General features: G+C 32.5%; 3 protein-coding genes across 4 annotated transcripts in view; all 3 read right to left on the reverse strand.

Moving 5' to 3' along the window:
- LOC144844141 (coiled-coil domain-containing protein 24-like) overlaps positions 1-6259 on the reverse strand; it is a 66631-nt gene extending 60372 nt beyond the window's left edge. The window contains exons 1-9 of one of the 2 annotated variants that reach the window (XR_013612392.1): positions 6138-6259; positions 5304-5552; positions 4729-4895; positions 4549-4619; positions 4195-4294; positions 2900-2992; positions 2623-2750; positions 1928-2030; positions 1042-1500 (exon numbers count right to left, since the gene is read on the reverse strand). Coding sequence is in view for 1 of the 2 variants with exons in the window: in XM_078700888.1 (XP_078557014.1) it covers positions 1146-1500; positions 1928-2030; positions 2623-2750; positions 2900-2992; positions 4195-4294; positions 4549-4619; positions 4729-4895; positions 5304-5456 (1170 nt within the window). In the remaining variant the exon portion in view is untranslated. Of the gene's footprint in view, positions 1-95; positions 1501-1927; positions 2031-2622; positions 2751-2899; positions 2993-4194; positions 4295-4548; positions 4620-4728; positions 4896-5303; positions 5553-6137 lie in introns of those variants that run through there. The other variant, XM_078700888.1, reaches the window with a different exon arrangement.
- Positions 6260-7728: 1469 nt separating this feature from the next.
- LOC144845043 (galactosylceramide sulfotransferase-like) lies at positions 7729-10540 on the reverse strand. The gene is made up of 2 exons (XM_078702170.1): positions 10452-10540; positions 7729-8794 (listed from the first exon to the last, which is right to left on the reverse strand). The coding sequence occupies exons 1-2, from the start codon at positions 10538-10540 to the stop codon at positions 7729-7731; spliced, it is 1155 nt and encodes a 384-aa protein (XP_078558296.1).
- Positions 10541-12025: 1485 nt separating this feature from the next.
- LOC144844528 (uncharacterized) lies at positions 12026-20941 on the reverse strand. The gene is made up of 3 exons (XM_078701475.1): positions 20787-20941; positions 18481-19542; positions 12026-13247 (listed from the first exon to the last, which is right to left on the reverse strand). The coding sequence occupies exons 1-3, from the start codon at positions 20882-20884 to the stop codon at positions 12182-12184; spliced, it is 2226 nt and encodes a 741-aa protein (XP_078557601.1). The 5' UTR covers positions 20885-20941; the 3' UTR covers positions 12026-12181.
- Positions 20942-24625: the final 3684 nt, after the last annotated feature.

The raw sequence follows: 24625 nt of genomic DNA on the forward strand, positions 1-24625 counted from the left end.
AGAAATCCACATCCACCCGTAACTTCGTTATTAGTTAAATATCTTTCTCGAATTAAATACTGTACTTCAATATTACGCAAGATAATACATTTGATATTTCAATGTAATAATTATTTATTGCAACACATTGACAAATTATTTACATTAATTAAAAATGAATACAACACAAACTGTACTTTGCAGCATGTTGTAATGAAACTCAATATAACCTGTACAAATAGCATCTTAGTTTTTTACTGTTTATTGAAAATATGAAAGTACACTAGGACCTAGTGACTAGGTGTATTTGTTTACCACACTAGGTCTATAATAAGGTATGTTTGAATACATCTTGTGGTTTGAACGCCTTTAGGGCACAAAATTCGTTTGAGAATTGAGTAGTACGTTCATTATGATGATACTAGTAATCAAACAAAGGAAATAATAAACTATATAAAGTTATTATTATATTAGTTTTTGAAGTTTCTTCACAGTTGGAATTCAACTTGCTTATACCACTTACTGTATAATATAAATCATATTTGGTCTCAATGTTGTATTAGAGTAAATATGAATATATCTATATTGTAAATTAGTTTACACTAAAATGAAACCTGTAACACCAGCCATTACGAAGATATAAGCTATTTGAATATTTTGGCCGCCATCTTGTAAAGGCCCATATAAGACCCCCCACGGGGTTACAAATTGAGCAACAACGTTTTTCTGGTTCATTTTGACCCACTAAATATATTTAGACAAGTTGCCAACTTTCATCACAAATTGCACACGGGACCTTTTTTATGACATCTTTTAACCTGACTATAAGTCAAGATACTTAAGAAGTGCATAAATGAAAAAACCAGAGTTCTTTTTATCTTAGGCAACCTAAGATTTTGCACAACAAACAGGTTATTTTGAAAACTGCCTGAAGCAAAATTTTTTGCCAAGTTTTATAAATCTGACCCATGTGACACCAACCAACTGATAAAGACCACGCCAAAAAAATTGTCTTTTAATTGAGGTACACCTGCATTGATCAGTTTCAAATATTGTGTTTACAAATAAGTGATATAAAATAATAATTAAGCACCACCATCATACACAAGGAAGAATTATAGTATTTAACATCAATCTTTACTCTGAATATACTTCTATGGCAAGTCTCATGTTTCTGTACTGGTCTTTACTTGATGTCTTAGTCGTTGTGATGAAAGAGTCCGCCGTACAAGAGGTTTGGCTGACGAGGGTGGGGATGGCCTAGCTGATGATGGCGGAGAAGGCCTAGCCGATGACGGTGGTGAAGGCCTAGCAGAAGATGGTATGGACGGTGTATTACAGTGGTTTGTCAAATGTCTTTTATTGGCTGAACCTGGAGGACTAGGCCCAGTGATGCGTGACTCTGCACTTGCTCGTTTAGCTGGGTTTCTTAACAAGCTGCTGGAAGATATTCTGTCAGATTTACATGCTGAAGATGGTGGTGATGGTCGCCCTGCTGGCTTCAATGGCTTTAACATTTTCCTATAATTAAGACAAAGTTTAATAATGAAATGAGAATATTATTAATTGATTATAATTAACTTTGCCGCTACAGTGGGAACCGATGATATAAGCAGAGTGCCGTAGATACAACCGTGTCAAATACTGAACTTATATGCAACAGCAGATTTTATGCAACAACGTAATATAAGGCAAAAACTAGGTACGCACACATTGGCCTGGAGGGATCAAGGCCCAGCCACTTAATAATTATAATTTATAAATATCAATTTACACAATAATTGATATGCATGTTGAATGGAAGAAAACAAGAAAAGTATATATATACAATAATATACAAATAATGAATGTTTATGAGTGTAATGGTACAAATAATGGCATGAGGTGAATGATAAAAGGTAAGATATCAACGAGGCGACAGTACAATAAGTAAAGAAAGGTTGCATACTTTGGTGAGCTTGGGAGATTCTTTGGATCTGTCTTCAACATAGCATTGTTACTCTTACTGATGTCTACATTTTGCTGAAGTCTGTTTTTTTCCTCTTGCAGTTCTAAAAAAAAATTACAGTTATTAAAAAATGCAAATAAGTTATTTGTCATTGAGGTTTAATTTTTAAAATTATTAATATACAATTTACTCTTTAGTGATCGGTTGAAAGAGTTTGTATTTGTTTCTATTTCAGAATGTTGACAAATGGGTTTACTATTTGAATGTAAAATGACATAATTTAAAGAGAAATCATTTAAACAATTCAATTGTAAAAACTATTTTTTAAATAGGTATTATGACATAACTGTAAACAATTTGAGATTGTGACGGGTAAATAATGCACGATTAAGAACCAACATGTAGGGTGCGCCATTTAATTACTACTACTCTATATTCCGCCGCCAAAATCTAGGCATTGCTTTTTTACATGGTCTAACCTTTGACATTTGAATTAAATATAAGTTTACTTTAGAAAAGTAGGTGTGTTATAAAACAATCAATTACTATAACAATTTGCAAAGTCAAAAGTTGAGAAACTATTTTTATTTTCCTTCTGTTTAAATTTTATATTACAGTAACTCTGTGCATAATAACAATTTTCTGGCTAAACTACGGGCCTCACTGCCTCCAAATAGTACTATTAAAACTTTCACCTGATAATGTAGGCTCTCTTGTAAAGGGAATTGAAGATTGACATCTAAAATCTTTTTCTTCTTCTAAACAACTTTGTAAAAATCTTATGTCATTTAGCAGTCTGGCTGTCTCATCTGCTAATGAAGATCTAAGAATAAGAACACAATTTTTGTACTTTGATTTACTAGTTTTAAACTTCATAAAAAAAACCTCTCTATTTATTTTTTAAATGTTATAAAATAAAGCCTTTTTTTAGAAGGGTTGGGTGTAAGAAATAAGAAAAAAAAGTTACTGTACCTTAATTCCTGGACAACCTGATCAATTTTGAAAACATTAAGATGCTCTTTGACGGCATCAACTTGATCACTGACATTGGAAGAACCTGAAAGACTAAAGAGAAACAAGGATTTAAAATTCAATTACTGTGGTTAGTTTTAAAAGGTAAAAAATAGTGTCACAGAGACTGGAAATGAATAGTAGCTAGGGGCAGATAACGAATCAAGAACAATATTCAATTTTCAAGTGTTTAAGGTTCATTTAAGATAGTTACCTTTTCGTAAATATGTGTGTACTAATGTAAATTACTTAGTTGTCTTTGATTTATTTTTATTATATTGTTAATGTTTCTCTACTGAACCACTTTGAAAATCAATGCTTTAGCACTCGAAGGATTCAGTATAAAGACAGAATAAATTAAATAAATTTCACCATTTTTAGGCCCTTTGCCCCCTATGGATCTGCCAATGTTAAGAGGATGTACACAATGAAATCAGGAATACAAATTAGAAGACAATTATCTTCTTGTTAGATTACCTAATTTAAACTGATAAAACTGAACTGAATTTAAAGCCCCCTTCCCTACGTTTTTTAGATCTAATTTAAGATCACAAACTATATTTAATGTAAAAATAATACTATATGGTCCTATTGCGATAACTTTTTTCGTCTTTAAACGGTTAAAAATGTGAAAAATAAGTCGATTCTAATAATTATAGCGGCCCGCTATAAATCACAAAATGTATTGCGCGCGGATTGATACTTTTGTTTTTCACCTGTAATTCGCCCACTTTTCGATCGATCGTGAGGCCAAAACAAATGGAAGACTCCTAACTTTTCAGCGAAAATACCGGGTTTTCCCCAATTTGTATCAACGGAGTCTGGCAAAAATAGAAAGACAATTAATGCAGCAACTATACAACGTCAGGCTAGGTATATAGCTAGCGTACGATGTTCGTACGTTACTGATGTTTACCAGCTAGGCCTACAAAACTAAGCCTAGCTAGGCTAGGCCTAAGACCGTCCACGAGAGGTCGATCGCCGCGAGCTACTTAGGTAGTGCATTGTTTCTCACTTTTTATCATAATTTACCATAAAACGTACATTTAAGACAAGGAATGACATGGTTTAATGTTTTTAAAGTGATATATATGTATTATTTTCCAAAAAACGTCCAAAATTGCAGGGAAGGGGTCTTTAAGTTCAGTAGTGAGTTACAATACAAAGAAACATGTATGCTCTAGAATGTTTAGTGGCAGATGAAAGAAATAATGGCACAACACATCAGTATGTAATATAATGATAAAGTGCCTTACTAATCACCATCACTAGAGGGCGTCATGCGCATTGGGGTTTCTCTTCCATCACGACTACTACAAGCTGTCTGTGGACGTCTAAGCTCAATATCAGGGGTTTCTAGAAAACAAACATTTAAAATAAACAAATAAACTGAATATATAAATAATCACTAAAAAGCTACAGTGTACTACCACTGATTGGTTAACTTGGATCTAAAACAAAACTCAAACATTATCTTTTAAATGCAAATTGAAAAATAAAAACTAGCTTTCGATTTCAGACGACCTATGACCTAATTATCACGCACATTGTGTCATTGGTTGTCGTCAGATGTGTGCTGACAAAGTATTAGTCACACAATGTACACATACCTCTGTTATCATCTTCCAATACATACTGTAGCACATCACTATTTAAAACTGACAAATTGCAATTTGAATCCCTGTTAGATAAGAAAAAATACTCAAGTTAAGTGTTTGTCAGAATGTGACCATCTTGGAAAAGCAAAATAAACTTTAAAAAGTTAAAATACTCAATTATAAGAATCCTACCGGCAGCCGTCCTTTGACCGCTCTCTGATGCTTTCAACCAGCAAAAGAATATGACTCTTAAGTCCTTCTCGTATCATTGGAGGCTCTGGTAAGGAACTCCGTATTGGCTCATTCACAGCTTCACTTTCTGATCTATATTCTTGCCATATTTCCAGAAGTGCCTCAATCTGGATTGAGAAAAAAACTGATTTTTTTTATCAAAACAAATCATAAAAGGACTATAAAAGTGAAATATCAGAACCAGTTATGTTTTAGTATCAAGCTGTTACTAAGGAGGACATTAAAATCGCATTAAACTCCTGTTTAATATTAATGTTGTCATATCATGTCATATTTTATATAGTGCTTTTAACAACCAACAGATTGTCCCAAAGCATTTAAATAAAAGAGAGATTGAAAGAGGTAACATATTGGTTTACAAAGAACTAAAAAGATGTGTTTTTAAATGAGTTCAGATAGAATTGAGAAGATTGTTCCACAGTTTAGGAGCTGCAACTAAAAATGCTCGATCACCATACATCTTCAGGTGCGACCAAGTGAAAAAAAAGTACAATTGTCAAACCTCCAAAACTTACCTCTGCATGTAATTCTAATGTCTGATCTACCTCAGATTCTCCTAAAATATTTTTTATTTCATCTTGTTGTTCTGTGGAAACATTTTCTTCCACAAGTTTCCAAAGTGAGAGTGGTATTTCAAAGGCCTCGAGATTGGCACCGTCTGATAACATAGCTGCTGCAGGTTGTTGTTATGGTCATTGATTGGTCTTTAATACGGTCTTCTTTATAAAACACTACATTATCATCCAAAAATGATAACATTTATTCTGGAAATTGAAGGTTCATTGATTATTAACAGTACATACAGTATTAAAAACATTTTCATCTAAAACACCCACAAAATAAAAAATAAACCTGCCTCCTTCCTCGAGTCGCCCAGCTAGTTAACTGGTATTAGTAGGCCTAAGGGAGTCAGTCAGCGACAATGAATATGTTACATTTCAAATGTAATGTGTAGGCCTTATATCCTCAGTCAACAAGCTGCCTAATTTTTAATTTAATTAGCCTAACTCAGTGCAGGCCTACTAGCCTAGCTAGGACCTCTAGGCTAGGCCTAGAGGAAAGTTATACTGCTTCCTACTACTAGCTAGTAGGGCCTAGTTACTAGCTAGCTAGCCCAGGATATAGGGCCTTGCGTAGTGACCTTAGCCTTTTATGCCTAGTTTAGGTCTACCTAGCCTAGACAGACAACAGGGACAGACAGAGCCTGAGGAGGAGGGTGGTGGGGGCCTATTAAGCTAGCTATCCTACTATAATAGCCTAGGCCTAGCAAGGTCTACTACTGCCACTTTACTACCATGATACTGGACAAAAACAATTATTGTAGGTAATATTACTGTAGTATAACTTACTGTTCCGTTTAAAGCTAGGCCGGCTATATATGATGCCTTTCTTGTCTAGTTAGGCTATAATTTTAATAGTTCAGTTTACATTGGCAACCATCACACAAAAAACGCCACCAACCATCAAAACCACATGACAGCATATTGGCGGCGTGCTTCATAATAAAGGAGTATGAACTGTACGCTCTGAAAGTAGATCTTGTTTTGTTTTGTATGACAAAATAAAATTGTAATAAGTTATTTATCGCATTTATTCGAATACATTTGAATAAACGTCCCCTCGAATAAATTTGCCAATGAAAGTTTGTAAATAATAAAACGTTTTTACCTTTCTTTAGTCACTGACGCTCCTGACACTGGGACCGAGAATGAGATCCGAATCAAGTGTCCACACACATATAACAAGGATTTACTACTTCATTTAACCGATTCATAGCCTAGTAAGTGTTATTTTTAGAGCTTCAATGTTAGGAATAGGATAAAGAGTATTCAATGAAAACTACAATGCATACAAGTATAACTATTCACTAATCATTTATTGATCTTATGTCTTATGAAGAAGTCTAACAAAACGTTTGTTTCTCTTTGCCATAAAATAATTACAATATTTATTTAAGTTCGATTACCTGGTATTTGACGTTATTTTCACTATTAATTAAGCCTGGGCCTACAACGTTTTCTATAAAAAGCTCATAAAATTATTGTTATTCAATTCACTTCAAAATTTGCTTGATCTTTGGAAATACTATGCCATACACTTATTCATTCAGTCTTTTATTTTCTGTTCATTGAACCTTTAAACACAATACATCTTTCAAAGTAACGAACGATTCACCTAAATATTCCATAATCATCACTCAATTCTATTTCAAATATTTTATACAAAACCAAGGTCAAATTTCTACATCGTTGAAAAATTATAATAACTTTAATGTATGCTAGTAGGCCTAGTTCTTTTTCGTTTGCTAGGGCAGAACCAGATACCAAAGTACGTAAAATCCGATTCCAGCTGAATGTTGTACCTGGGACGAGACCGCTTTGCAAGTACTTATCTATTTACTCTTCTTCTTCTTCTTTTTATAATATTAACTCTCCTCTTCGGAGGTCTTGCAGAACTTTTCCTTTTATTCACACTTCTAGAAAAAGAATAAAATAATCCAACATTTAATTATAAAGCATGGTATGCATTAGCAAACTTTAAATAAACGTAAGAATTTGCTAGTAGACCAGTTGATAAACTACACTACAGAAACGTAGTTTGCAGCATAGTCTACTTTAGCAAACTTTAGTTTACAAATTCTAGTAAACTTAGAGAAGAAAAGAAAAGTTTACAAGGTTTTCTATTGCAAGCATAGTCAACACAAGCAAACTTTTGTGCAGAAGTTAAGCATAACAAAAGCCAGTAGAAAACGTTTGTTAACTCCAGTTGCCTAGTAGAAACATTTTCTTGCCAAACTCGGAGTTTGCTCAAGTTTGCCAAATAATGTTGATGTAAACTAGATTTTTCTTTTCTTGGACAAACTAGTTTCAATCTTTGGGGTGGTTTTCAAAAAAAAAAGAAAATAAGAGAGCAGAAATTGAAAAAAAAATAGAATTGAACTCACCCTGGTTTTGTAATAATGCCAATGTCAATATATGTTTGGCGAAGACGTCTAACAAACCTTCCGTCTCCCATAAATAAAGTTTTACAATACGCTATGTTCTGTTTCGATAAGTTTTGTGGTATTTGTCTTTTTTCGGTTCCGTTGCTTAAGGTCACGTGTTCAACGCACATAGTTGATATGTCGTCTTGACGTTTTCTAAATTCTTCAAGTTCTCTATCAAACCGTTGCCTATTTGCGTTCACCTTTCTCCAGAATGTTTCATTGAAATGGTTATATAATTTGACATCATACCGATTCCATATTTTCATTTTTTCTCGCATTTTTGGTGTTACAACAAAACGTTTTGTGTCTTTTCTTGCACCTTTTTTAAGATATAATGTATCTTCATATTCTAAGCATAATGTTTGTTTAAGTAATATTAAAGATTCATCGTAATATTCCATGATCATAACTAAATCGAATTCATGTTCTAATTGTCGTATTTTATAATTCAACGTTGGTTCATCACTCAGAAATCTATAATCTAATCCAAGATCGAACAATTGGCCATTTGATGCAAGATGTGACATGAAAAAAGGTTTTTTAAAATAACTTTCCGGATCTTCCATAAAAGTCTCAAACGCATTAGGCTTATCTTCTAACCCCCAACCTTTGGCCAATTCAAAGTACCCAAAAGCAGATTCAAGTTGGTCTGAAGGTTCTCTTAGGATTGTTATAAACTTAGCATTTGGAACCACTGCATCCATCTCAATACGGTTGTATCTTGCGTGGTTAGCAATAATGTTAAATCCTGTTACCATCTTTCCATTATACGTTGATCCAAGCTGTAATTCTGTAACCATAGACCTATTGAATAAGTCAAGTGTTGAAAATGTATGTCCTGTTTTAGGAAGAGCGAATATTAGAGAATTTTTGTGGCCATATCTTTCAAATAAGGTTCCTGTAGTGGTACTTCCAGTCTTGTGGGTTTTCACGTAAACAACCTGTTTTACCGGTTCACACATTTCATGATCTAAGCTGACATCTGTACTAATATAACTTTTGATGTTTTGTTTCAAATATCTGTAATATTCATTAACATAGAGTAATTAATAATTTGGCACTCCTTGACAATACGCATAACTAACATATTAATAAATACAGTAATAATACTTTAACCCGTTGAAATATCGAAAAAAATTGGCTACGGTTTATCTTCTAAAGAATGCTACTAAATGACCCCACTGACCACTGGTTTAGAAGACAGTTTACGATATTTTCTTTACACCATAGAATTATTGATGACATGTATAAATAATACGTTTAATAAATAAAGTTTCAAAATAATAAAACAATATAATATTTTCTGAAATCTTAATATACAATTTTTGATGTGATTTTTCTAAAAGTTAATATTTTGCTTTTATTGCCCGTCCTGATATTTAGAAAACAAATTTCAAAAAGAAGATTACTCTAAATAGTTTACATCGACTCCACCACTCTGCTGGAATAGTAGTTTTATCAATTATTTTTATTATTGTTAGTATTAATAATCAGAAAATATACAAAGGTTAAGGACAGCTTCCGCGTTGTACTGCCTTTTAAAAAACGACCTTTGCTTTATACGTCAGATATGAGAAAATCCAATAATTATATCACAATGGTTATCAAGATTATGAAAAACTATGCACCATTATTATGTTTTAATAATGTTACTATTAATATCAATATGTATATATCAATAAAATATGAATCTGTAAATTGTTTATATGTTTTAAATGACTGTCTGAACGTTTTATTTACAAACACACAATTTGTTGTTCTTCTTCGTCATTCGTTATATCTCACATTTTGATCTTTGAGGAAATTAATGATGGAAAATGAATACATTTGAGACTGCTTTTCTTATGTGTGCTTTTAATGTAAAAATCCTAATTCAAAATCAGTCAATGTTCTATTTTTAAAGCGCCATTCCAACGATCATTGCTCATAGCGCTGACAAAATAACTTATAAGAAAAGGTGAGTTGACTAAACAACTTTTTTTTGCAATATATTTTGTAATAGATAACATTACAAAAAAATATGCAGAAATAATGTAAATATATATATGAGATTCTGTAATTGTTGAATAAAGGTGGTAGTTAACCACAAAAGATAAAAAAAAAAAAAAAAAAAGTTGAGTTTTTTAAGTGACTTTAAAACTGTCCAAAGATGTCGATTTCCTAATACGTAAGGCCCAGCTTTATATATTACATTCAGCTTCAGGTCCAACAATTGATAATTCTTTTAATTGTGGCAACAACCTATGAGTATAAATTACTGTATTTAATCGAAAGTGGAGTTGTGGCTTGGTGGTTATGATGCTTGGCTACCACTCCAAGGGTCCTGGGTTAAAGTCCCGTCACATGTCAGGATTTTTTTCTAATGTCAAAATTACAAATCTACTCACAAAGACTTGTAATAAGAATGTTTATAGAGCATCTTGTGTATATGTTTGTCTTGTGAACCTCTGAGGCTCACAAATGATCAGCAATTGCTGGATGGATCACCTTGATTAAATATGGTAAAAAAAAGTAACATGTAATATTCCGAAAATACTAGTAAAGAAATGAAATTGACACCATATGTTGTGGGCCTTAACACAATACAGTACCATGCATTTGAAGGTGTGTTAATAGAATTATATGATAGATCACTATGTATCTATAACATAACATAATTAATAAATAGCTTACTTACTTGTCTTTTAACTGACTATCTAAAATGAATAACACAGACACTACGAGTAAGAGTGAGCATATGAACAAATTTCGTTTGTTAATCGCCATTATCGCTGCGTAGGCCTATCAAACTAACGTATAAAGTCCAACTTCATTCAGACATGCTTCAAGTCTATCAATTAATTATGTAGAAGTGTTTATTTAACATGATACAGTAGAAACACATAGTTAATGTGCAGTAATTTGGACTCATATACTGCCACCAAACATGACTGTATTTCTATTTCTGCGTTCTAAACTTATCCTATTTCTGTAAAATGCCATTAGAATATCTTTATCACGGGTAAACATGTTGTTGAATACCTGTATTTATAGTTACTTTACTATTTTTTATACGTACAGTATATACATTATTATTTCATGAATAATGTATTACTATGCAAAGTTAAGCACTATTATGAGAAAACAACGACCACAAAACAGCGCCATTCACGGTAGATCTTGGGAGCAATGCTGGCTATCAAAATATATTTGTTTTCATTGAAAGAACAGGAATTCCACAAAGCTTGTCTGGAGAGGCAAGACAATTCACAATGAAACATCCGAAACAACAATGGTTGTTAAGCCTAATTGTTTTCCCTTTTAAACGTAGCCTATGTCTGTGTTTTGCTCTGCCAGGGCACTGCTGCCTCATTAGCCCTTGAGCCAGTGAGCGCTCATAGCCGTTACGCTACTGCTTTCAGTATCAACACCGATTTCAAAAGTGGATTGATACACATGATGAGTTTATATGGAAAGCATTTAAAATAACACTCCATAGCCTTTTTTTTAATTCTCTTTTCTTTTGTCCATCCAAAAATCATCATAATCTTAATTATTTTACCTTATCATTTCTGTATACTATTTTGTATTGTATTGCTATGGAGGAAAATAAATGTCTTTTGAAATGAAATGAAACGAAATACAACAATATAAAAGGACACAGTTGGTTAAATGCCTCGTGGTTTTTCGTGAGAGGATTATTCCACGCTTATTTAAGAAGAACATTCATGACAGTTGTAATAGTCTGGTTCAAACCATAGTTAACGTACTTCCACAATCCAACCTGCATTGGTGCAAATTGGTTTGTTAGGATATTGTAGGTTGGTTTTGTGGAATTTGCTTATATTGTTAATTTCTTGGTGAAATTGTTCTCTTTTTGTTTTTTGTATGATTTGTATATGGATGTACTTATGCGAAATAAAGAAAATGATTTAAAAAATGAATGAATAACACTATATGAATGGTCAAGATACCCGGCATTTTAAATTTCTCAATATCTTTAATAAATCATTTTAGGCCGTTTTCTTACATAATAAGTTTTAATGATAATTATGATATTTGTCATAAACACATGTATAGGTGAAATGAAACTTGGTTTCTGATGCTTAAAATCACAAAATATTGTACAGTGAAAATATATTTACAGATAAAAACACATAAAACCACTGAAATTCACATGACATATATAACAATTTTTTTAAACGAAAAGTTAGATACATTCAAAGTAATTAAAATCTGATCATATCCAAATATTCCATAATCAATATTTTGATTGAATTTCAATATTTTATTGTTGCAAAACAGACTTAGATAAAACATCCAATCAAATAACTGTCCTTTTTGTTAAATGTAGAGATAACCTAAAATAAAACTTAATTCAAAAGCCTACTAAAACCATTTTCACTGAAATGTGAATAGGCCTACCCACTACGGTTCAATAATAATACCCATGTCGATATATGCTTGGCGAAGACGTTTAACAAACGTTCCGTCTCCCATAAATAAAGTTTTACAATACGCTGTGTTCTGTTTCGATAGGGTTTGTGGTATTCGTCTTTTCTCGGTTCCATCACTTAAGGTCACATATTCAACGCACATAGTTGATATGTCGTCTTGACGTTTTCTAAATTCTTCAAGTTCTCTATCAAACTGTTGCTTATTTGCGTTTACCTTTCTCCAGAATGTTTCATTGAAATGGTTATATAATTTGACATCATACCGATTCCATATTTTCATTTTTTCTCGCATTTTTGGTGTTACAACAAAACGTTTTGTGTCTTTTCTTGCACCTTTTTTAAGATATAATATATCTTCATATTCTAAGCATAATGTTTGTTTAAGTAATATTAAAGATTCATCGTAATATTCCATGATCATAACTAAATCGAATTCATGTTCTAATTGATGTATTTTATAATTCAAAGTTGGCTCATCTCTCAGAAATCTATGATCTAATCCAAGATCGAACAATTGGCCATTTGATGCAAGATGTGACATGAAAAAAGGTTTTTTAAAATAACTTTCCGGATCTTCCATAAAAATCTCAAAAGCATTAGGCTTATCTTCTAACCCCCAACCTTTGGCCAATTCAAAGTATCCAAAAGCAGATTCAAGTTGGTCTGAGGGTTCTCTTAAGATTGTTATAAACTTAGCATTTGGAACCACTGCATCCATCTCAATTCGGTTGTATCTTGCGTGGTTAGCAATAATGTTAAATCCTGTTACTATCTTTTCATTATACGTTGATCCAAGCTGCAATTCTGTAACCATGGACCTATTGAATAAGTCAGTTGTTGAAAATATATGCCCAATTTTAGGAAGAGCGAATATTAGAGAATGTTTGTGGCCATATCGTTCAAATAAGGTTCCTGTAGTCGTACTTCCAGTCTTGTGGGTTTTCACGTAAACAATCTGTTTTACTGGTTCACACATTCCATGATCGAAGCTGACATCTGTACTAATATGATTCATTTTCTTCTTGTTGATCTTTGGTCTGTAAAATAGATTAGTAGACAGTGTAATTGGTAAATTATATAATATACAAATATGGTTCGAACATTACAGCCAAAGTTTGCTATGGTCAACGACTCCAATACATCATGACGTAATCAAACCAGGGTGATTTTAATTATCCATTTTCATACAGTAACAGTTTTAGTAAAATTTTGTTACGAATATTTTATAATTAGGAAAATAATTGTTCAAATTAAGAAAAGAAACAATAATTCATAGCGGACTGGTGGTAATTCATGTCAGTATTATTGGAAGCTTTTGAATTGCCACGACCTATAGTGTGCGCATGCGTTTGCTTTTGATAATTATTTTCAAGTCGTCGGTCGTCGACTGAACTGAAAATTGACGAGTCTATGTTGTGGTAACGATTTTGAATTCTGTGCAACAAATACACATTTCAACTAGTTGTTTATGCACGGTCGTTCTTGAAGAAATCGAAATAGATTTTAAAGGACGACGATGGTTATAACTTGGGACAAATGGCGTAATTTGCATAAATTCCTAAGTGGTCGTAAATCGAAAGTTCCATATTAAAGAAATACACTAATTGAGGGTATATCCCAGAATCAGATTGAGACCAGTGGACAATTAAACGACTTATTGTTTTCGAGAAGCAGGCGATTGTGAGGTTATTATACTTGCATGGACAAATTTGTATAGTCTAAGATTAAGTCAATATTACGTTGTTCCATATTGACATGAACATTCTTATACAAATATTAACTCGAAATACTTATTATTTCTTACATAAAAACAGAATAAAGAAACTTTATGAACAACGTATGAAACAGTCGATCTTAATCGTCATCATCGTGGTATTGTTATTATTTTCTGAATTAAAACATTGATTGATTGATTGATTGATTCTTTTATTTTTCACACAACATTCATGAAAATATAAATAATAAATTAAGTACAATAAAGTGTGAAAAACAGGATAACCACAAGAAAGCGAAGCTTTTAATCTGTGGCACCCTAACTTAAAATATAAATTTACAAATATATTACAAAATGTTTTCATGTAGTAAATAAATGAAGGAAAATATAACGTACTATAATATATATATATATATACATCACATTCTCAGAATATATACGAAAATGTAATTAATTAAGTTAAAGTTAGACATATTTTACAAATGTTGTTTTCGCAAAGATATATTGTTTCTTTATAACTATTAATGCATTTATTTAGTAATAGTTTTTTAAATATTGATATATTTTCACTATCTTTTATATTTCTTATAAGTTGATTCCATAGCTTAGGTCCTCTATATGCTATACTTTGCTGACCCATATTAGTTGATTTTAATTTTATACAATAATTGTCTTTATTTCGAGTGTTATATGCATGATAATTATCAAATAAACTGAATAAAGAATTAAAACATTTTGGAAGTTGTCCTTTTTGGTATTTAAACATAAAATTTAAAACACTGTTTTTATACAAATCAAATATATTAATTGTGCCCGTTTTCACAAAGAGCTGAGAAGAAGGATGATGAAAGTCTACCTTACAAATAATCCTAAGAGCTCTTTTCTGAAGCAAAAGGAGGCGATCCAAATTTTCTTTGTTTCCCGCACCCCATACAATAATACCATATGTCAACACTGGTAATATAAGTGTCTTGTATATGGTAAGTAACACTTCAGTAGATACTAAATGTTTTATATGACACATGGCACCAATTATTGAGGATGCTTTACAAGAAACTGCATTTGTATGGTGTCTAAAGTTCAGTTTCTCATCAATGATGACACCGAGAAATTTAGTATATGGTACTCTATCTATTGAAACTCTATTTATTGAAAGTACAAATTGGGATGTGTCAATGTTGGTATTCTTTCCACTAAATAACATATACGTAGTTTTGGTTGTATTAATATTTAATCTATTAGTTTTACACCATTTCTCAATTTTATTTAGTTCATTTGTCATTATTGTAAAGGCAGTGACGACATCATTGTGTTGTAAAAACATATTCGTATCATCTGCAAACATTATTAAATCAACGACATTACTTACAGAAAACATGTCATTTATGAAAATCAAAAACAGCAGGGGTCCAAGAATTGACCCTTGTGGAACGCCTTGTTTTATTATTTTGGTTACAGACTGACACTTCCCAATTTGTACGAATTGTTGTCTTTCTCTAAGGTAGCTTCGGTACCAATCAAGAACCACGCCTCTTATTCCATAATGGGGCAATTTTGTGAGCAATAATTCATGATCTATCGAATCGAACGCCTTGGATAAATCCAAAAATACGCCAATCATAAATTGCTTGTTGTCAACGGCTGTCGTTATTTTATCAAGGACTTGTAGGAGGGCGTGGTTAGTTGAATGACCTGCCCTGAATCCATATTGAGATTCATGTAACATATCATATTTACACAAAAAAGCGATTGTTTGGTCATATACGACCCTTTCAAATACCTTAGATATACATGGTAATATCGATATCGGTCTATAATTTTCTATGTTCTCCCTTGCTCCTTTTTTATACACAGGAATTGTTTTAGCAATTTTTAGTTGACAAGGAAATACACCCGATTGAAGGGATACATTGATTATATGAGATAACGGTTTAGCCAGTATATCTGAGTTATTTTTTATATAAATGGTACCAATATCATCACAACCACTTGACTTATTTACATTTAAGTCATTAATGTATTTAATGATATCGGACTCAGTTACAGCTCTAAAAAACATTGAATTCAAAATGTCATGTTGTATTTTATATTCGGTGTTACTATTACGGTTATCATCACCTGTCATTTGGTCACCTATATTTATAAAGTATGTGTTAAACGCATTGGCTATGGATGTTGGGTCATTAAGTTGATGGGAGTTGATTTTCATTTTTTGAGGCATGTCTTGATGTTTCTTCCTACCTAATAATGAGTTTATGACACCCCATGTTTTCTTTATATTACTCTTGTACTTTTCAAATTCATTTTTGTAATAAGTAGTTTTTCTTTCTCTTATTATTGATGTTAACTTATTTTTATATTTCTTATATTTAGATTTATTTATATCTGTTGGTTTCTGTTTATATTTGATGTATAATTTATTTTTGGTACAAAGAGATTTTTGAATTCCATATGTTATCCACGGGGATTTAATTGTATCTACTTTTAACCTAACTCTTTTTAGTGGGAAATGCTTATCTATCATTGTTTTTAAAGAATCTGAGAAACGTTTATATGATTCATTCGCATTTTCAATGCTAGTTACATATTGCCAATCATAGCCCTGTAATTCAAGTCTAAATTGCCGTTTTTGTTGATCAGTATAGCTTCTTTTTATTATAAATTTTTCTGATCGTGGTAATGAATAATTTTCTGAATCATCCATGCAGAAAACTGCAAAGTGGTCAGATATGTCGTTAACTAATATCCCTGTGTTAATATTTTGGAATTCCTGATAATTTGTATAAATATTGTCAATTACTGTTGCGGTATCTTTTGTGATTCGAGTGGGTTTATTGACTAGTGGAATGAAAGATTCTGTTAGCATGTTGTCTACGTGAGTTTGAACATTATTGTCACAGTTATATTTTTGTAGATCTAGGTTAAAGTCACCCATTAGGTATGCCTTTTTATTTTCATTGTTTATCATGTGCATTAATTCACTAAGTTGATTATTAAATGTTGGAATATGGGCTTTAGGGGGCCTGTAGATTATTCCACATATAATTGATTTATCATTATTTTTTAATTCAATTATAATGCACTCTCCCTCGTTTATCATAGCAGACAAGTCATTTCTTATTTGATATGATATATTTGAGTGTATGTACAATGCTACACACCCCCCTGTCTGGGTTTCTCTGTTTTTAAAGATGGGTGTATAGTTTGGAAGTGTATATAAACCAAGGTGATGTTTGCTTGAAAGCCAAGTTTCAGTAAGTCCTATTACATTAAATTCAAAATCGAGAGAGGATACATAATTTTTAAATTCTTCAAATTTGTTAACAATACTTCTACAATTTAATGCAAACATAGAAAAACTATTAGTTGACGTTTGACTGAACGTGGATTTAAATGTATCAATACTAAAGTAATAGTTTTCCTTATAGTTAAATGCGGTTGTATTTTCGTCTTCATAATTAAAATTATCAATATTTAGAATTGAAAACATATGATTTCGTTAATATAAATAAATATCAGTTAATTATAGGGCCTAATGACAAAAGAAATATTTGATAATAAATATAACCTTATTTGCTATATCTGTACATTAGCTACCCGTCATAAAGTATTTTTTTTTTTTTACCGTGACCCCTTATTAATGAATGTAGTAATACAAATTTATATACAATATTATAAACAACCCCAACTTATATGAATGCACTGTATGTAACAGTTCACAGCAATGTGGGGCTGTGTATAATAACATGACATGGATAGTATTTTGTCCAAATTACATAAATACCATCTCATGTTAAATAAGTGTGTTTCTTACTAACAGAGTTTGGTCTGGTCACTTTGTAGGTTCACGGTATAGCCTCCCATCTATATATAATGATCCATTTCTAAATACAGGATGTCTTCCTTCATTGTATGCTTTCAACATGGAAAAGGAATCGGTACGTCTGATGCTCAACTGAGAAATTCATTGACCGTAATGGAAATAAATTCTTCGCAGAGGTCAATATATTTTTATTGTGTGGTTGTTTTTCTTGGAGTGTTTTATTCGAGAAAAAAAAACAAAGAGAGTGAACTATAATATCTCTACAGTATGGTTTCATGTATGGCCTAACACTTCTTAGCTTAACCTGTACTGTAGGCACCGCCCTGTGATCAAGATGTTTTGCCCTACGAAATTGCCCTGGAGTTATTTTCCGGGTTATTATTGCCTGACATCCTATTGAAAAAATACTGACATACAGTACGTCTGAAGGTACAGTAGAGTATAAAGAATCGGGTGGTATAACTGCATGTTGAAAATTAATTTTGTATAATGTGTTACGGTATGAATAGCCAAACGAACTTGGTTGTATTTCATACAAAGTTGCATCATCATCTACAGTATTATTATTTAAATCACAAACAAGTAAATCAGTCTTCTTAATGACACAATATAAACACTTCATTAATGATTCTTTTGTGTGCTTTTTTTAAACTACAGTAGGTCGACTAGACTCATCTACACTGAAAGTGACACAAACATAAAATGAATGTTTAAACAATAAAAATGAACTCACTCTGGTTCTGAAATAATTCTCATGTCGATATATGCTTGGCGAAGACGTTTAACGAATCTTCCATCTCCCATAAATAAGGTTTTACAATACGCTGTGTTCTGTTTCGATAGGTTTTGTGGTATTCGTCTTTTCTCGGTTCCATCACTTAATGTTACATATTCAACGCACATAGTTGTTATGTCGTCTTGACGTTTTCTAAATTCTTCAAGTTCTCTATCGAACTGTTGCCTATTTGCGTTCACCTTTCTCCAGAATGTTTCATTGAAATGGTTATATAATTTGACATCATACCGATTCCATATTTTCATTTTTTCTCGCATTTTTGGTGTTATAACAAAACGTTTTGTGTCTTTTCTTGCACCTTTTTTAAGATATAAAATATCTTCATATTGTAAGCATAATGTTTGTTTAAGTAATATTAAAGATTCATCGTAATATTCCATGATCATAACTAAATCGAATTCATGTTCTAATTGATGTATTTTATAATTCAATGTTGGTTCATCACTCAGAAATGTATGATCTAATCCAAGATCGTACAATTGGCCATTTGATGCAAGATGTGACATGAAAAAAGGTTTTTTAAAATAACTTTCCGGATCTTCCATAAAAATCTCAAACGCATTAGGCTTATCTTCTAACCCCCAACCTTTGGCCAATTCAAAGTATCCAAAGGCAGATTCAAGTTGGTCTGAAGGTTCTCTTAAGATTGTTATAAACTTAGCATTTGGAACCACTGCATCCATCTCAATTCGGTTGTATCTTGCGTGGTTAGCAATAATGTTAAATCCTGTTACCATCTTTCCATTATACGTTGATCCAAGCTGTAATTCTGTAACCATAGACCTATTGAATAAGTCAGGTGTTGAAAATATATGTCCTGTTTTAGGAAGAGCGAATATTAGAGAATGTTTGTGGCCATATCGTTCAAATAAGGTTCCTGTAGTCGTACTTCCAGTCTTGTGGGTTTTCACGTAAACAATTTGTTTTACCGGTTCACAAGCTCCATGATTAAAGCTAGCATGAGTATGAATATTTTTAATTTTCTTCTTTTTTGCAAATCTGTAATATAGATTGTTATTTAATCAGTGTATTATGTCGGTAAACAATTATAAATACTGTTATTGTTCCTTGGCTAATAACACTTTTCACGCGCATGGCAGAACCGTCGACTCACATGACGTAAACATACTGTACAAACAATTGATCAAGGTTTTAAGGGCGTATAACCAGATAATAGTTCCTCCATTTTATGCGAAGCGATTTAAATTGTTATCTTCATGTTTGATTTTGATAACGTCATCATATAAAAATATGTGAACATATTTGTGTCCCTTAATTTAACCTATGCTACACTGTATATAAATATACAGTATTATACTGTATTATATTGACATAATGATAGCAGAACTCAGCATCACTATAAGCGTAGCGCTTTATACATCAGGTCATAGGATGGAATGAACGTTTTACGTTCACATTGATGCATTTTTAAAATTAAATTAATGTTGGTAAAATTATCTTTTATCACAATGATCACCTAATTCGTGACGAATTAAAACTCTAGTTAATATTACATTGTTAAACTTACTATTAATAATAGTTATAGTGTATTTAAATGTACAAAAGGAACATTGGATTGCACTTTAGTTCAAATTAAAAACGTTGTAAGCCTATGTCATTGAATGCGAATAACTGACTACTGTACTTCTGGGATTCTGAGGCAGACGAATGTGGAGAAATTAGGTCTACGGTACGCTTTCATGGGAGAAATTGTTAAAAAGTTTAAGACTAAAATATTGGTAATTTTTTCGGCAGACATAAATACTAAAATGAATTAAATTAAAACAATGTATATTGTCGTTTCTTAATCGGCATCTATTCTGAACTTAAATTAAAAAAACAATAATATCAGAAGTTCAAGTTGACTCTAATACTGTAAATCAAGCACGAAATTGTATTTTTTCGGCAGACATAAATACTAAAATGAATTAAATTAAAACAATGTATATTGTCGTTTCTTAATCGGCATCCATTCTGAACTTAAATTAAAAAAACAATAATATCAGAAGTTCTAGTTGACTCTAATACTGTAAATCAAGCACGAAATTGTATTTTTTCGGCAGACATAAATACTAAAATGAATTAAATTAAAACAATGTATATTGTCGTTTCTTAATCGGCATCCATTCTGAACTTAAATTAAAAAAACAATAATATCAGAAGTTCAAGTTGACTCTAATAGTGTAAATCAAGCACGAAATTGTAAATAGATTTCTATACAAGTATTTTCGAAATAAACTTACCCTTCTGTTAACTGTCGATCTATAATGAATACAGACACTAGAAGAAATGTAGATGTTACGAAAAATGTATAAAACAGTCCTTTCTTAATCGCCATCATCGTGGTATTTGTTTTTTATTAACTAAAGCGTCGAAAAGGACGTCTGATGTCCAACTGAGAAATTCGTGTTTGAAGTAAAAAGCCGTATTTTTTTACACGACATTGTTCAAAACAGATTAGGCCTAAGCATACATGACAATAGTGTTTGTCTGAACACTCTTTAACAATCAAACGTTGGACACGATTGATCACCTACGATGACGTCATATGGGTGTTACTCGGCATGCAAATCAAAATCTCTTAATTATTCAACTACGTGATTGGTAAACACAATCTCAGAATACGTGTTTTTCATTCGGCAAATTAGGATTCGGCAAACTGGGATTCGGCAAATTGGATACCGATGCTTTTTACACTTATATTTGGTTTGTCTTTATGAAGTTAATAAATATGAAACGTATAGAAATACTTGTTGACGAAATATTGTTGACGTACAGTAACAACGTACTGTGGGATAAAATTGACAATTATATTGAAAAGGTAATAAAACAGTAATAGTACGTTTAAAGAACTTCTGCTAATTGTGTGTAACTGTCAGCAAAAAATCTATTGTATTCAATTGCCGTCTACGCCATACGCAATCAAAATAGTAACTGAGCTAAATATGCCAGAATTCTTGGATTAGTTATTTCTAGGCCTATATTAATCTGATCATAACACTATGTATAAAGGAAAACTAATAGAAATAATATTTAAAATATAAAAATATGTTAAAAGCAGAAAATAACGAAAAAGGTATAAAAGTTAATAGATATTATATTAAGAATTTATGTATGATTGAATGAATAAGGTTCAAAATGTAAAAAAAAAACAAATAAATCTAAACTTATTTCTCCATGGACTGATATAGTAGAATAATAATACATATGACCTACAAAAATCACAACGCTTGATTAGATCTATTCTTAATCCATGATTGATAACAAGCACGAATGTGCAATACTCGGGGTACAGCGAAAGAAGCTGTAATGACGTCATAAGACCGGATGCAACGTCACATACAGATCAATAACCGCGCTACCAAATACGGCTATACGGTACCATCTTCGAATAAGGGAGGAGTAGTACTTTATAAATCGCACTTTTTGCTCAATAGTGTCTGGATGGAAGAAGAAGAGGAAAAGATGAGTCCTAGACTCAGGTACCCTGAGTAATAAAACGAGATATACTCTATATCATATTACATATACAGTATATTTCACCATAAAGTAAAGAAAAATAGGTTTCGACAGGTCTCGAACCGGGACCTTCAGCGTGTTAAGCAGACTTGACAACCACTACACTACGAAACCTCTTACACTAAAAATGTGGGTTACAGAAAGTTTTTTAATCCATTTAATTTACAAATAAATATGGTAATAAGCACAAAGCAAAATAAACATGTGTGAAAGTGATAATTACCGATTACACAAAATAAATATTTAAAAAAATAATAAAAATAAGATATACTGTGTATAATTATCATATTGCGTATACAGTACTTTTCACCATAAAGTTTAAAAAAAAAGGTTTCGCCCGGGCTCGAACCAGGTACCTTCTGCGTGTTAAGCAAACGTGATAACCACTACGCCAAGAAGCCGCATATAACTACATAACACTGTGGCTTCTTAATTAAACAAATTAATTAACAAAAAAGCACGAATGTGCGATACTCGGGGTACAGCAAATGAAGCTGTAATGACGTCATAAGACGGGATGTGACGTCACATCAATAACCTACCAAATACGGCTATATGGTACCATCTTCGAGACATCATATGGCTGCATCCGGTTTGAAATTTAAAAATCCGGCTCTATAGATTTGAGGACGTGTCCCTGTAGTATATTCATGCCAAATCCCAGCTCAATACTACAACTAATAAGGGAGGAGTAGTACTTTGAAAATCGCACTTTCTACTCAATAGTGTCCAGATGGAGGAGAAAATGAGTAAGTCCTAGACTCGGGTGCACCGAGTAAAAAAGCAAGAATAATAATAGAGAAACAATATCCTGAACACCTAAAACCACTTGAAAGGGTAATGTTGATGACGTATTAATAATATAATAAAACCGATCATGCATGAATTAAAGAGCTCCACCGTTGAAATATTAACATTAAAACTGTTGATGGCGATAAGATTTAGGGTTCACCAATTAAGTAAAAAATTGGGTACCACCGTAAATAAAGATTTTAGGGTTTAGAAAGAAATATTTCTATTTGAGAACCGGTACCAATTGGAATAGAAAAAACTAACACAAAACTAACATGTTGATGGCTATAAAAAGCAGGGTTTTTTAAGTTAAAAAATTGGAAACAGGGTACCGTAAACAGATTTTTGGGTTTAGTGTAGAAAGAAAGATTTCTAATTAATTAATGATAAATTGAGAATGTTATTATTGAGGAAGGAAGGAAATTTACAAGCGGTAACGGTAACCGGAAACCGCGTAGCCTGTTCCATACCATTGCTTGTGCCATACTGTTTTGAAACACCGGTTCTCCGAAGTTAAGCAACGTTGGGCCCGGTTGTCTTCTTTCTTCTTTCGGAATACTGCTTAACGATCCTTTAAGGATCAAAACAAGCAGGGTTTGTGCGCATGCTATTGCATGCTTGCATGATATTTAGTCTCTGATTAATTGCACAGTGGCTGTGTGTGACGACAGTGGCTGTGTTTGTGTGGACTAGTACACCGGGGTAACCCCGGGCCTACTCGTCTCGAAAGATGTACTAGGTTATTTAAAGTGCACATGAGCTATGTGTACACTGGACCTACGGTTTATAGTCCTTATCCGAGAAGACTCGTTCTACCACCAAAACCATGGAGTGAGTGAGCCTCGCACCCTTGCCGATGTTATGGCTACGTAATACGGTTCCACTGTCATAACCGCTCGGCCACTAACTCTTGTGAACGGTTGCGTTCTGGATGGGAGACCGTCTAGAAATAGCGGCGGGTGCTATATATACTGGAGAGTGATGGTGTAATGGTAATATCGGACTAGCATGTGATAGGCATGGGTTCGAGGTTATCTGTACCATATTAATTGCATCCTTAGGCAAGATGCTTTACTCTCATTGCCTCGTCCTTCGGATGGGATGTAAAGCCGTTGGTCATCGTGTACTTAACAGTGCACGTTAAAGAACTTGGTACACTATTCGAAAAGAGTAGGTCGATCGTCTCCCGGTGTGCTGATCTCATGGTAGAATTACTATAGAGGAATTTTTTCATACAGAAACAATGTAGTATGAATAATTATTAATGAATGAATACTTTTGCTATTGGTGAAACACATTGTCCTGTTATACCTCAATTATGTCTGTTTGTATAGCAGTCAATGTATGTACGATGAATGTTTGTAATAGCTTATAATGGTAGTGGGATAATTCGGACCTGTGACTAATCGGCCTTGAGGCTATTCGGTCCGGGGGACGATTCGGCCATGGGCTGTTCGGCCCGGGACGATTCGGCCCTGAGACGAACTTAGCGGCTTTGATATGCATTTTATAAACATACATTACATTATTTTGCATTTATCTTGACCGTATTTTAATATTAAATGATGTTCATTTTTTAGCCACGTAAACTGTGAACGATGTAAACAAGTTACGCCCTCATTAGCATCATCATCATTTCAATCTTGACCTAATAGGCCTAATGAATTATAATAAATAATTAAACAACATTTTCAGTTTTAATTAAGATTAAATGATAATATTATCTAGAAAAGTTTAAATAATTGAAAACAACATAAAAAGACAAATGCAT

The sequence above is a fragment of the Antedon bifida genome, chromosome 6 (genome assembly GCF_963402885.1).
Source record: "Antedon bifida chromosome 6, ecAntBifi1.1, whole genome shotgun sequence".
In the NCBI taxonomy this organism is placed as follows: Eukaryota; Metazoa; Echinodermata; class Crinoidea; order Comatulida; family Antedonidae; genus Antedon; species Antedon bifida.